This window comes from Hemitrygon akajei, chromosome 17 (genome assembly GCF_048418815.1).
Source record: "Hemitrygon akajei chromosome 17, sHemAka1.3, whole genome shotgun sequence".
NCBI classification, from domain to species: domain Eukaryota; kingdom Metazoa; phylum Chordata; class Chondrichthyes; order Myliobatiformes; family Dasyatidae; genus Hemitrygon; species Hemitrygon akajei.
The window spans coordinates 25913416-25928897 of NC_133140.1; the positions used below are offsets into that span (position 1 = coordinate 25913416).

General features: G+C 42.8%; 1 protein-coding gene across 1 annotated transcript; it reads right to left on the reverse strand.

Annotated features, from left to right (window-relative positions):
• Positions 1–1632: 1632 nt before the first annotated feature.
• On the reverse strand, positions 1633–15238 carry LOC140740477 (adhesion G-protein coupled receptor G2-like). Its single transcript, XM_073069658.1, has 8 exons — positions 15235–15238; positions 10475–10531; positions 10069–10172; positions 8438–8565; positions 7121–7389; positions 5044–5143; positions 2035–2312; positions 1633–1740 (listed from the first exon to the last, which is right to left on the reverse strand). The coding sequence occupies exons 1-8, from the start codon at positions 15236–15238 to the stop codon at positions 1661–1663; spliced, it is 1020 nt and encodes a 339-aa protein (XP_072925759.1). The 3' UTR covers positions 1633–1660.
• Between the last annotated feature and the right edge of the window lie 244 nt (positions 15239–15482).

Genomic DNA, 15482 nt, shown 5'->3' on the forward strand with positions numbered 1-15482 from the left:
TCTCTTTTTTCTCCTTTTCAGCGTTCTTTTGAAGACCCTGACCTGGAGTTACACTCTGACTTTGGTGCTCTGCGGGAATGGGACCTGCTCTCAGGGCCTCATTTTGATATCCCAAGGACGCAGCCTGGAAGACCAGTGCACCTTCAGGGTGTTGTATTTTTGTAGCTCTGGAAACATGCTGATTCTAGGCCGGTGCCCCTGACTGAGGCGCCGTGGGAGAACACGGATCTTCGGGAGCAGCGGGTTAGCTGCCGTGGGTTGTGTGTCCAGAAATCTGCACCTTTCTAGGGCTGATTATCTGGGCGCAGAGCTCGGAAAAAACGACACCACAGACTCTAATATCGTAAATCAGTGAGTTGTTTGTTATGTCCCACCTCTCACTGTGAAATGGGGACACCTCTTTTTTCCCTCATTAAGGAGAGGGAGAGAGCCTGTGGTATATCGAATTACCTGGTGAATGAGTAGTTTTTGGGGGTTCTGCAAGTCTGTGTCTTTATTGATGCTTGCTGTATGCTTGAGTGCTCGGTGGAGGGTGCTGATGCTATTTGCTGGTGGGGATGAGTGGGGGAGGTTGCTGCCTTGTTGCTGCTTGTGTGTGGGAGGGGGAGCTGGGGGAGGAGGCTGTGGGGTTCTAAAGTTTAATGCCATTCATTCTCTGGGACACTCTTCTGATTTTGTGGATGTTTGTGAAGGAAAAGCATTTCAGGATTTATATTGTATACATTTCTGTGACATTAAATGTACCTGTTGAGAAGGAGGAATGTAATAGGAGAGAACAGAAGGTCATGGAAGAAAGAAATGGGGGCAGGAGCACCAGAGGGAGGCAATGGGTAGGCAAGGAGATAAAGTGAGAGAGGGAAAAGGAGATGGGGAATGGTGAAGGGTATGGGGGGAACATTATCAGAAGTTTGAAAAATCGATGTTCAGGCCATCAGGTGGTGGGCTTCCCATTCGGAATACAAGGTGTTGTCACTCTAACCTGAGCATGGCCCCATTGCGACAGTAGAGGAGGCTAGGGATAGACCTATCAGAATGGGAATGGGAATGGGAAATGGAATTAAAATGGGTGGCCACTGGGAGATCCCACTTCTTCCGGCAGATGGAGTGTAGGTGCATGGCAAAGCGGACTCCCATTCTAAGCTGGATCTCACTGATATACAAGAGGCCATACGAGGAGCACCGGACACAGGAAATGACCCCAACAGACTCACAGGTGAAGAGTCGCCTCACCTGGAATGACTGTTTGGGACCCTGTGAGAGGAGCTGTAGGGGCAGGTGCAGCACTTGTTCCACTTGCAAGGGCAAGTGCTGGGGGAGATCAGTGAGGAGAGACGAATAGACAAGGGAGTCTTGTAGGGAGTGATCTCTGCAGAAAGCAGAAAGTGGGAGTGGGAGGGTGGGAAAAGTATGCTCAGCGGTGTTATTGACCTTGATTGTCCCATTGTGGCTCAACAATTGAATACTTGAATAACCCTTTAGGTCAACAAATTACTATTAGGCTGGTCTTCAAGTGCAAAATGCAAGTCACCCATGCATAGAAAAATTAGAGATATTGGTTCTGATTTTTAAGGCAAGTTGAAATAATAAATGCTGCTCTTAATTAAAGTTTATAATCAACGGGGTCTTTTCCAGCAGATGCAGTTTCATTTCCATTTCTTCTTTACTTATCTGATGTGTAATTTGTATTTTGCTCTTTGGATGGTCGTTTTATAGCATAGTACCACAAGAATATATAAAACCCTGCAAAGATTCAAGAAGAAATTAGCATTGAGATATTAAACATTTTTCAGAATTTGTCTACATCTACTATTGAATATGCTAGTTATTTTAGTTCTGATAAAATAAAACATATCAAATATACCTCTGGTGACCATTAACTTAAAAAAAACCTTTCAGTTAATTCCTCTCATTTTTAAAATAAGTAAATGAAACATTAATAAGTTAATAAAATAGCAGAAATACTTCAAGATTTGTTACCATTTATGGTCATTAATTTATAATTGTTACAATCTACCTGGTAAATCTCTCACTGACCTTGCAGGGAGTTTAAGATGCAAAACAGGTACGTTTGAACTACGTACATTGGTCCATGTGAAAAAAATGGCAAAGCCCACGTGATGCCCAGCAAAGAAGTGAGGCCGAGGACCGTCCACAGATCCTTCCACACAGATCTTGACACAGAACCGAATCCTTTTCTCATCTGAGCTAGCTTGACACAGACGGTGATTTGCATTGTCAGGTTCCAAAGCCATATCATGCCGATAAAGCCACAGTTCGTAACATAATGCACTTCATCATTTGTTATCCAGCACCTGTGTAAAAATATATAAACCATGATCACGTGTCTGTCTAAATGTCTCCAAAATCTTTCACCATCTCTACTTCCATCACCTCCCATGGCAGTACGTTCCAAATGTTCAACTCCCTGTGTCTGAGTTCGTACCTGGTAAATATCCATTAGATTTTCATCCCCACATCTTAAATCTACGCCCTCTAGTGTTAGACATTTCTACACCACGAAAACAGTTCTAATTATCTAGCCTATCTGTACTTCCATAATTTTATTTACTTCTATCAGGTTGCCTCTCAAACTCTGAGGCTCCAGAGAAAATAATCCGAGTTTGTCCAACCCCTTCTGAGAGTTAATATTCTATAACCCATGATACATCCTGGAGTACTTCTTTGCACCCCCTGCAAAGACTCAACATCTTTCCCGAAATGGGGCAATCAGAACAGCACACCATTCTCCAAATGTGGCCTAACCAAAGTTTTACACCACTGCACACGACTTCCCAATTTTTATTCCCCGCACTTCCTTCAAACCAACGGGGTAGCCATGGGCACTCGCATGGGTCTCAGTTATGACTGTCTGTTTGTCGCTTACGTGAAACAGTCTGTGTTCCAAGCCTACACTGGTGACCATCCCGCACTTTTCCATGCTACATTGACGACTGCATTGGTGCTGCTTCCTGCACCAGTGCTGAACTTGTCAATTTCATCCAGTTTGGTCTAAATTCCACCGTGCCCTCAAATTCCCCTGGTCCATTTCCGACACTTCCCTTCCCCTTCTCAATCTCACTGTCTCTATCTTTGGAGACAGCTTATCCACCGATCTCTATTATAAACTAATGGACTCTCACAGCTACCTGGACTAGACCTCGTTACAGCCTGCTACTTGAAAAATGCCAACCCCATCTCTTAATTCCTCCATCTCTTCTGCATCTGCTCTCAGAATGAGGCATTTTATTCTGGAACGAAGGACATATCCTCTGTTTTCAATGAAAGTGGTTTCCCTTCCTCCACCATCAACACTGCCCTCATCCGCATCTCTTCCATTTCACCCATGTTTGCTCTTACCCAATCCTTCTGCCACCCTACCAGGAATAGGGTTCCTCTTGTCCTCACCTACCACCCCACCAGCCTCCATGTCCAGCACATAATTCTCCAAAACTTCCATCACCTCCAACTGGATCCCACCACCAAACACATCTTTCCTTCCCCTCTCCCCCCCCCCACTTTCTGCTTCCCACAGGGATCACACCCTATGCGACTCCCTCGTCCATTCGTCCTTCCCCACTGACCTCCCTTCTGGCACTGGCGCTTACCTTTGCAAGCAGAGCAAGTGCTACACCTGCCTCTACACCTCTTCCCTCACTACCATTCAGTGCTGAAACAGTCCTTCCAGGTGAGGCAACTCTTCACCTGTGAGTCTGTTGGCGTTATTTAGTGTTCGGTGCTCCTGGTGTGGCCTCCTTTATGTCGGTGTGGCCTGACGTAGATTGGGAGACTGCTTTGCTGAGCATCTACACTCTGTCCGCCAAAATAAGTGTGATTTCCCAGTGGCCACCCATTATAATTCCACTTGCCATTCCATTCCGATATGTCCATCCATGGCCTCCTCCACTGTCGTGATAAGGCCTCACTTAGTTTGGAGGAACGACACCTTATATTCCATTTGGGCAGCCTGCAACCTGATGGCATGAAGATCAATTTCTCAAACTTCCAGTAATGACTGCCCCCACTACTTCACCATTTCCTATTCCCTTTTCCCTCTCTCATGTTATCTCCTTGATCACATATTGCTTCCCTCTGGTGCTCCCCTCCCCACCTTTCTTCTTTCTGCCATGGCCTTCTGTCTCTTTTACCAATCAACTTTCTAGCTCTTTGCTTCATCCCTCCCCCCCCAAGTTTCACCTGTCACCTGGTGTTTCCCTTTACCCTCCTCCCACCTTTCAGATCTACTCCTCAGCCTTTTTTCTCCAGTCGTGCTGATGAGTTTTGACCCAAAACATTGACTGTACTTTTTCTGTAGATGCTGCCTGGCCTGCTGAGTTCCTCCAGCATTTTGTGCGTGTTGCTCAGATTTCCAGCACCTGCAGATTTTCTCTTGTTTGTTCCCAATTTTTATGTTCAGTACCCTGACTAATCACTGCAAAGTGATATCTAGTTCAAAAATGCACCTTGAACAGATAAAGCTTTAACTTAATCCTTTTCTTATGTTTCATGTTCAGGTCCATGATTTGTGACAGTGGTGGGGAGGGAAGAAAATTAGTTCATTGAAGTGAACTCATGGAAAGTTGGTAAGTAACCTCCACTGATAACATGCCACATACTGTTCCACATCTAAGTCACTGCAACCATTTATCTCCTTTGTCAACGGAAAGGAAATGACAAACATAGTATGATGATTCTCCAGCTAATACTGAGTTACTGAAGAATAAACTCTAACTCTATCCAAAGGATGTTGATGCTTTACTGGCCTACTGTTCACCCTCCAATGTCTCTCCATGATAGAAAGTGCCCATGGAATGTTTGATTGTTGGGTACAACATAGCTAATCTGAACCTGTTTCCTGACAGATTTCACAGGGTAGTAACGTGGTCACCATCTAATGCCCAATGTCAGCTGACTCAGAACCTCGGAGTGCTCTTGCCTGTATGACTCTACCTATACACATCTAGTTCAGCTGAAATTCTCATCACAGACTGAGCAATGGAGATAAATATCAACATTATTTCTGTTGGCATGGTTAACCAGACCTACATGGAAACAGAGCTGTTATTGTCCTGCATTTTGATTTGAAACTGTCCATAATTGTCCTTGTCCACTGCAATGCACAAAGACACCACCACAGCAGGGATGCCTGTCAAAAGAAGAAAATGACATGTATTCATCCTGTGGTCATCACATATAATTCATTATGTATGCTGTTGAGAATGTTAAGCTGTAATTGATTTATCGATTAGAGGTTTGGCATAGTGATAAATTATTTTCCAAATATTGCATTCATGCCATGACCAGGAATAGCAGATGAATGATGAAGAATAATGATGTTTAAAAACCATACTTTAAATGTATTGTTAATTCTGCACCAAACTTTGCAATTGGATTATTCTTGAAGTTTCCGCAGTGACGGTCATAACTCAGCCCCAATTACTGTTGAATGATGAACGTGATGCAGACCACAATCGCAACAAAAATGGGTTAGATGTGCCCAAAACTGGGGGTGCGAGGGGAGGAGGGAGAGTGGGGTTGGGGGTACAGGGAGAGAGGGAAAGTTAGATAAATAAGGATCTCCACAAAGCAGATTCAGAATCTCAGAAAGGAGAGAAAAAGTATTGACATGAGTGGAAAACAGCTGAAATGCAGGACCCAAGGCAAGGATTTGGTCGGATGATAACCAGGCAATGATGTCAATCGGTTTTCCTCTCTGAATATTGCATTATTATCAGTAATGATACAATGATAGGAAACAAAATGCAGAATAAGAGAATGAATAACTAATAGATAGATAGATAGATAGATAGATACTTTATTCATCCCCATGGGGAAATTCAACTTTTTTCCAATGTCCCATACACTTGTTGTAGCAAAACTAATTACATACAATACTTAACTCAGTAAAAATATGATATGCATCTAAATCACTATCTCAAAAAGCATTAATAATAGCTTTTAAAAAGTTCTTAAGTCCTGGCGGTAGAATTGTAAAGCCTAATGGCATTGGGGAGTATTGACCTCTTCATCCTGTCTGAGGAGCATTGCATCGATAGTAACCTGTCACTGAAACTGCTTCTCTGTCTCTGGATGGTGCTATGTAGAGGATGTTCAGAGTTATCCATAATTGACCGTAGCCTACTCAGCGCCCTTCGCTCAGCTACCGATGTTAAACTCTCCAGTACTTTGCCCACGACAGAGCCCGCCTTCCTTACCAGCTTATTAAGACATGAGGCGTCCCTCTTCTTAATGCTTCCTCCCCAACACGCCACCACAAAGAAGAGGGCGCTCTCCACAACTGACCTATAGAACATCTTCAGCATCTCACTACAGACATTGAATGACGCCAACCTTCTTAGGAAGTACAGTCGACTCTGTGCCTTCCTGCACAAGGCATCTGTGTTGGCAGTCCAGTCTAGCTTCTCGTCTAACTGTACTCCCAGATACTTGTAGGTCTTAACCTGCTCCACACATTCTCCATTAATGATCACTGGCTCCATATGAGGCCTAGATCTCCTAAAGTCCACCACCATCTCCTTGGTCTTGGTGATATTGAGACGCAGGTAGTTTGAGTTGCACCATATCACAAAGTCCTGTATCAGTTTCCTATACTCCTCCTCCTGTCCATTCCTGACACACCCCACTATGGCCGTGTCATCAGCAAACTTCTGCACATGGCAGGACTCCGAGTTATATTGGAAGTCTGATGTGTACAGGGTGAACAGGACCGGAGAGAGTACGGTTCCCTGCGGCGCCCCTGTGCTGCTGACCACCGTGTCAGACCTACAGTCTCCCAACCGCACATACTGAGGTCTATCTGTCAAGTAGTCCACTATCCAATCCACCATGTGAGAGATATTTGGAACAACTCAGTAGCAAGTAGCACCTTCCATGAAATGAAGTTAGTTAGGGTTTATAATTTTATAACTGCTACCAGCTTCAGAAATGGGACATACATAGGTTTCATGATGGTGCTGTGTTTAGGAGTACCAATGCCAAATTGACATCAGGCACCTATCCATCCTGTACTCTTTAGAAAAAAATATTCTACTGGACTAACTGATGTCAAATGTGTAAAGTATTGATTGTTGAAGAGAAAGTGAATAAATGACCCAATACTCACCCCAACCCATCAAAGCCAGTTTCTGTATGTAGCGTTTGACATAGGTGTTGAGCACTTTGATCAGCATCAGGTAGAGATGAAGTCCTTCAATTGCCATCCATGTGAAAGTGCACAGTAATGAATAGTGAAGGAGCACAGCCATCGTCTTACAGAGACCATCAATCATCAGCTTACTAATCCACTCATTGGTCAGGAAATTCATATTCAGTAGAAAGCAAGCAATGCAGAGGTTAATGTGGATCTGGGTGGTGTGATCACCTTTATTCTTCCTAAAACAAAGAGACAACCAGATAACAACATTGTGAACTAGTCATACTTCAAGAACCTTTCTGATTCTACAGAGATAATATCACATGGAAACAGACAATTCAGCTTTACACAGCCGTTTTAGTCATTTTCAAAGGGATTGGTGACTGTCAAGACAAGAGGGAAGCTACTGTGGGAACGGTGGTGGAATGGAGAACCAGATTCAGAACTGTGTTTACAGAAGGGACAGTCTGAATTCCAGGCAGAAAACATCTCTCAGCATTGACTCGGAATGTCCCCTTTCTGCCATTCTTCCCTTCTCCTTCTCCTCCCCTGCTTCTCCCCCCTTCCTCCTCTCCCTCCGTTGCTCCCTCTGCTCCTGTTTCCCAGCCCTTTGAGACTCTGAATTGAGAGGCTGAGCTGCATTCTGTAGAGTGCAGTGACCACGAGCCACTGTGGTGCTGAGCTCCTCCAGAGAGTTTCACACACTGAAACACTTCATCAGCGAGCCTGGAGCCATCACCGAGGCTTTTGTTGTGCTTGTGTGGGATCCACACCGGAATCAGGAGCCAGGTGGTAAAGGAATTGATCACCCCTTTGGTTTAACAGTGACTCAGGCAAGGGGGACACAGCTGGGTTACAGGCGGTGGCACACAAGGAGTATGCCATCGGCTGTAACCTTATTCTAGTGCAGATGTCCTCAATTAGCATTCTGCATCCAGTAAGTAATGAGCATTCAGCTTTTAACACTGAGGACACCACTGTCAACACCCTTGTGTTGTAAAGGAATCAGCTTAGCCGTCAACTGGTTTGTAACGTAGTGTCGGAGCTGGGTAATCTGTAGTTAGTGTCAGGGTCATTGTTGGGTAATTTATACAGAGATAGTTAGTGACAGTGTGAGTGATGAATAATCAGTGTCCATTTCTTTACTGCTCCATGGAAAGATAATTAGAAGGTTCACAGCAGAGACTGATCTGTGAAACACACAAGCTCCTGTGCAGACTGAGGTTACGACAAGGTGCAGTCTGATCAGTGATGCTCCCACAGAACTCACTGGATGGGGTCACTCACCTCACCACACAGTAAAGGAATACTGTGATGACTGAGAAGACAGCAGAGATCGCACAGCCAATCACTGTGATGTACGTTAATGACAGCTCATCTTTTTCATCCAACGTGTTGTTGTCCAGGCGTAAGTCCTTTGGGAAATAATGGTGATTGTTGAGCAATGATTAAACCTGTACTCAGTCTGATTTGTCTATTCCTGGAGGTGATTTAAATTTTTGAAAATAAATTTGGTTGAAAATTAACAATGCCTGAAATGTGTCTGATGTAAACTTGAACTGTTCCCAGGAAACAAGCGTCCCAGACAGAAGATCTGAACACATCTGCTGTTCATGCTGAAATGAGGCCACACCTCCCAGTGAGTAGTTTGGTCACACATGGAATCTGTCACTGCCATCTGGTGTAGTGTCTACAGATACACCCCAATCATGTTGCTGCTCGCTGTTGCACCAGTCAGAAATCACTAGTTGAATTCCAGACCCGGACAAGGCTCACACTGGTTGTTAGACTACATTGATTTCAAGGGGGATTGTACATCAATGGGTTGGGAGGCAAACAGGAAGTTGAGTTACTTTTTAAAATGATTCTGTTTTCCTCCCAACATATTTAGTGTCAGTATTACGAAGCACAAGAAAGCTACAGTGGGGAGATTACCATGTCAACCCTCAATGGGAGCTGATCCAAAATGGGATCAGGGCAAATGGGTGCTTGACGGTGAGCATGGTCAGTGCACCGATTGACGGTTTCCTTGCTGTATGACCCCATGATGATCACTGCTGTCCCCATTACTGAACAGCAGGTGGAAGTTCCAAAGGCAATACAAATTCCAGTGGCTATTCTGCCTTATGTCATTGTAGGTCACCATTAGTAAAATGCTGCCTTGGGCTGGACCTTGTTGGTATTCATGCCTTCTCTTGGAGTAGAACAGAGCTGCTCATGTTTATGGCCAAGTGCGTACATTTGCTGTATCATTAACCATGTGGGTGCCAAATCTCAGTACTGGAATGACTCCATCCTGACCAGGGGTGGGAGATTGGATGGCTGATTACTGTGTGGGTAGACATATTCAGGTCATCATATTTCCACAGGGTGATTTGGTGAAGCAGCTGACTTTGAGGGGTGAGCAGGACTGGCTGAAGAAGATGAAGAGTTGAAAAAAGGAAAGAGGAAAGTGGGCAGCTCAGTGGCAGAGCTAGTAGATTCTCTGTCTCATAGCTCCAGTGACACAGGTGAAATCCTGACTTTGGGAACAGTCTCTGCGAAGTTTACGTGCTGTCCTTGAGGCCACATGTGTTTCCATTGGTTCCTGTGGTTTCCTCCCATATCCCAAAGTCCTGCAGGTGATAGGTTATTTGTAAATTTCCCCAATGTCTGGGTGAGTATTGAGGACCTGGGGGGGGGGGGGGAATTGTAGTGGGAGAATCTGGCAGGATGAGGGGGTTAGGGGGAGAATATTATGAGATTATTATAGGTTGGTGTAAATGAGTTCTGGGTGGTTAAATCAGAGTTTGGCTGAATGGCCTGTTGTGTGCTGGAGAAATCAACGATATAACTCAATGAAAGGGACAGACAGCTACGCCTTCTGCAGGTGACCAACTCATCTTTATTGGGAGGGGGGGAACAAATGTAAAACCTACCAGCAGCACAGCAAAGAAGGTCAGATGGTCACACACACAAATGGTTTGATGACCCTTAACTGTTGTCTTACAGCCTGTGGAATTCCAGGAGTCTGAGATGTTTTCTGTAACATCAATTCAGGGTTTAAAGATTACACTGTGAGGTTTCCAACACTGTCTGAAATATTTAAACTGGTTTTCAGCTTACCATTTTCACTTTCAAACAAGAATACACATCGATATGATCCTTTCTGAAATATATGGATTTGTTTAGTTAGTTTGTGTGTTACCAGAAACCTGTTGCAATGACTGTTCAGCAATGTATACATGTACCAGTGTGGGCATCAAGGGTCTGTATAAAAGAGTCCGACTGGTACAACAGAACTAAACTGCTGATTAATAAGACTGTACATCTGAGCTGTCCCACTTGTCTGCTTAACCCGTTTTAGACTGATGTAAACATCAGCAATAATGTCACTTTCTGCTGTTGTTTAAAGACAGAAAACAAATTCAGAAAAGTGTCAAGAAATTGGGAGATGCTCTCAAAATATTGATGGTGATTCTCAGAGTTGGATTTCTATCAGAGCTGGCACAGTAGAGCTGCTGACCCACAGCTCCAAATACCTGGGTTTGAATCTGGCCTCAGGTACTCTCTGTGTGGAGTTTGCAGGTTTCTTTTGTGACCATATATATTTCCACCAGGTGCTCTGGTTTTCTCTTACATTCCAATCACATGCTGGCTGGCAAAGTAATTGGCCTTTGTAAATTTACTAGGTCTTTATGTGTGTTGCACAATCTGGAGGTTGTCAGGAAATGTAGTGGAGGCTTGACCCAAAAGCAGAGCGGTGGAGACGAGTTAGCAGTAATGATATTTTATTAATATACTGGAAAATAACAAGACATGAGGGGCCACAAAACCAGAGAGAACTGATACTTAACACACAACGGTAACAGAAGTTTGAGAGCAACTGGATGAGATTGGCTAGTTCGATGGGTGAACAAGGACTGGGGATGAGTGCTGGGTTTAAATAGGCTGCATGTGATGAGTTGGAAACAAGTGACAGGTGAGTCCTGTCAGCTGGTTGGAGACTGGAGGTGCCTGGCTGTGCAAGCCAGATGGGTGTGAGCTACTGAGAATGTGGGAAGGACAAAATATAGAAACATGGAATCATTGATGATTGGTGCAGACATGGTTGGGCAAAAGGCTTGTTTCTTTGACGATTCGCTCTAACTTCATTCCACCCAATGCAATTATAAAGTGGAATTAGATGTCTTGTTCAGTGCTGTCATATTGTTACTGCTTTACTACACAGAAGTCAGATAATTGGAGCCTCAAACTGCACCCAAACTGATTCATATCAATTAGATTATGTTAGTGTTAATAATGCATCAACAATAATGTGCACGGATAGAAATGAATTTAACAGCTCAATTTATGGGAATTAAATTAAACCATCAGACCATAGGACTTGAGACCATTTGGCCCATCCAGTCTGTTGCAGTTTTGCATCATGGTTGATTTATGATCCCTCTCAATCCCATTCTTTTGCCTTCTTCATGTAACATTTGACACCTTGGCTAATTAGGAACCTAACAACCTCTGGTTTAAATATACTCAATTAATTGGTCTCCAGAGCGATCTGTGACAATGAGTTCCACAAATTCACTAGCGTCTGGCTAAAGAAGTTCCACCTAGTCTCTGTTCTAAATGGACATCTCTCTATTCTGTGGCTGTGCCCTCTGGTTTCAGATTCACTCACTGTAGGAAACATCCTCTCCATATCCTATTTAGGCTTTTCAATGTTTGATAGGTTTGAATGTGATCCTCCCTCATTCTTCTAACTTCCAGTGAATACAAGCCCTGCACCAGCACACAGTGCTTATGTGTGTAAACCTTCATTCCCTGAATCATTATAGTGAACCTCCTTTGAAACCTTTCAACGCCAGCAGATCTTTTCTTAGATAGGGGGCCCAAAACTGCTCACAGTACTCCAAGTGCGGTCAACCAATGCCTTGTAAATGCTCAGCATTACATCCTTGCTCTTATCTTCTGGTTCTCTCAAAATGAATACTAACATTGCATTTGCCTTCCTTACTGAATCGCAAGACTGAATCGCAAGATGACCTTCAGAGAATGCTGCACAAGGACTCCCAAGTCCCTTTTTCAACTTTCTCCCCATTTAGAAAATATTCTACACCTTGAGTCCTTCTACTAAAGTGAATGATCACACACTTTCCTACACTATAGTTCACTTGTTACTTTGCCTACTTTTCCAATCTGTCTAAGACTTCCTGCAGAATCTATGTATCATTTGCACCTTCCTCCACCTATCTATGTATCATTTGCAAACCTGGCCACAAACCATCAATTCCATCATCCAAATCACTGACATGTAATGGGAAATGAAGCAGTCCCAACACTGTCCCCTGCAGAAAACCATTAGTCATAGGGAGCCAATCAGAAAAGGTGTCCTTTATTTCCATACTTTGCTTCCTTCCAGTCCCTCAATCTTCTATCCATGCTAGTATCTTTCCTGTAATACCATGGAGTACAATCTCTTATCGTGTTAACCAGCCTCATGTGCAGCAGCTTGACAGAGATCATTTGAAAGTCCAGGAAGACAACATCCACTGACTCTTATTTTTCTATCCTGCTTGTTATTTCCTCAAAGATTTGTCAGACAAGATTTCCCCTTAAGTAAACCGTGCTAACTTTGGGGTATTTTATCATGTGCTCCAGGTACCCTGAAACCTCATTCTTAACAATAGACTCCATCATCTTCCCAACCACTGAAGTCAGGCTAATTGGCCTATAATTTCCTTTCTTCTGCCTCCCTCCCTTCTTGAAAGATAGAGTGGCATTTGCAATTTTCCTGTCCCCCAGAACCATTCTAGAATTTAATGATTCTTAAAAGATCAACCTCTTTCATAACCTTCGGGTGTAGTTCACCTAGTCCAGGTGACTTATCTACCTTCAGTCCTTTCAGATTCCCAAGCACTTTCATCTGAGTAGTAACAATTACACTCACTTAAGCCCAGATGCTTTTGAACTTAAGGCATTCTGCTAACAGCTTCAACAGTGAAGACTGATGCAAAATGCTTGTTAGGTTTGCCTGCCATTTCTTTGTCCCTCAGTCCTACCTCTCTAGCATCAGTTCCCAGCAGTCTTAGATCCACTCTTGCTTCTTTTACACTTTATATACCTGTAGAAGCTTTTGGAGTTCTCTTATCTTATTAGCTAGTTTTCCTTCATATTCCATCGTTTCTTTTCTTATAGCTTTTTAAGTTGCCTTTTCTTGGTTTTTATAAGCTTTCCAATCCTCTAACTATACACTATTTTTTTGCTATATTATATACCCTCTCTTTTTCTTTATGCTGTCTTTGACTTCCCTTGTCAGCCAGGGTTGTGGCATTCTCCCTTTACAGGCCTTCTTCATCTTTGAGATGTATCTTTCCTGTGCCTTCTGAATTGACCCAGAAACTCCAGTCACTGCTATTCTGCTGTCATCCCTGCTAGTGTCCCCTTTCAATCAACTTTGGCCATCTGGTTTCTCATAGCTCTGTAATTCCCCTTACTCCACTGTAATACTGATAAATCTGACATTATCTTCTCCCTCTCAAACTGCAGGGTGAATACCATCATATTACAAGACTTTAATAGGGCGGTTTATTGATACAAAGGAGCTGTTTACAGGTGGTTTTGATAGAATGAACTAATGTGTAAATTAAATGTTAGCCAGGGTGGTTAGTGTTTTGACTTAGCTGACAATTCTGAGTAGAAAGACATGACTACACCAAGTGAGTTGTTACAATCTGTGTCTGGGTAATAAAGGGATAAATTTTAATTGACTTATAGACCTTTCATCATTCTGGAAAGATTTTGTTTTGAATTATTGTCAAAATACTTACTTTCATATTTTTGCCATGATTAACCTTAATAGTCACACCTTCCATTAAGTTCTGAATGCTTGTGTTTCCCACAGTAATTCCAAACACTTGGTCATTTAATAGTGTGCTATTATTTTCATCCTGCAGAGAAATAAACCAAGAGTCTTTTCAGCAAGGTGCAGTGTTGAAGAACACAGCATCAGAACTATATTTTGCCAAAACATCTGGCCAAGTTTGCTCCTCTGCCTCTGGTGGACCATCACAAATTAGACTGGGATCTACATTCACCTGGCTCCGGCACTGTTTCAGAATTTACTTCTTCCCAGCCCAACCACAGGCACCTGGCCCTTTTCTACTGAATGGTAGCAATGTAGGCTGACAAAAATCTCATTTCATGTGTACATTTATACAGGCTACAATGACACTTTTGAACAATTTACCTCAAATAGTTTGCTGTCATTAAATACGGTGAAAATGAGCCTTGAAAGGTCATTCTGTTGCTCTTCAGCTCCCTCAGATAGCTCAGCTGGAAGGTTCACCTCAACACCAGCATCCTGATTATCAGTGGTTTGTTCACCCACCTTTACAAGTCAAAGGGAAACAATTTCACCATTCACTCCGTGTTCTGTTGATAATAGGTATAGATTTATCACTACCTGATCTGATTGTAAGGTAGGAAAGTCTTATAATCATGGAGTAATACTGCACAGGAACTTTGACTCAACTTGTCCAAGCTGACCAGTAATTAGTCTCAATTTCTCACAATGGTCCGAAATCCCTCAACCTCCATATCCATATACTTACCCAAATGTCTTTTTGATGTTGTTATTGTACTTGCCTCAACCACTTTCTTTGTATTCCATAAATTCCATAAATTTATCACCTTCTGCATGAAAAAACTTGCCCCTCAGGTCCCTCCCAAATATTTCAATTCTCAACTTAATCCCATGCCCTCTGATTTTTACTTCCCTTTCCTGGGTCAATTACTGTGTGTTCACCCTATAAAAACCCATCACGATTTTATCTATCTCCATAAAGTCTTCTCCTATATTCCAAAGGAATAAAGTCCTAGCCTGTCCAATTTCTCTCTGTAGCTCAGGTCCTCCATTACAAAGAAAAACACATTGATTTACTTTGATAGAAACATTTAAAATGACACATAAACATCATCTGTTGCTTCTTTTAGGGAAATTTCCTTTCTGCATTGTTAATCCAAGAGATGTTTAAGGAGTGATCTAAAGATTGGTTGTATACATAGCTCCAGCATAAGTGGACAGCTTATAAATATCTTGTACTTACCCATGAAGAATTAGCAATCAGTCTTATTTGTTGTTTTCTGGGGAATTCCCTTTTTTCTGAAAACTTTATATTCTGTGTGTATTTCCATGGCATCATTCTTTAAATCCTCACATAAAAATAACATTTCCAAGCATTTCCTTCTGGGTCTGTGAAACCAGAAGACATGAAAATGTACAAACAGTAATATAACGTGAAATTACAGCTGACTCAATGGACGGGAGAGTAATTTACGCCATCTCAATTCAGTC

Bases quoted from the DNA above. Each gene is read 5' to 3' on its own strand.
- LOC140740477 (XM_073069658.1), bottom strand. The intron at 8,566-10,068 runs GTAGGTTTTACA...TATTTCCCAAAG, and splicing joins CCTTCTTTGCTGTGCTGCTG to GACTTACGCCTGGACAACAA. The intron at 7,390-8,437 runs GTGAGTGACCCC...TCTTTGTTTTAG, and splicing joins TTCCTTTACTGTGTGGTGAG to GAAGAATAAAGGTGATCACA.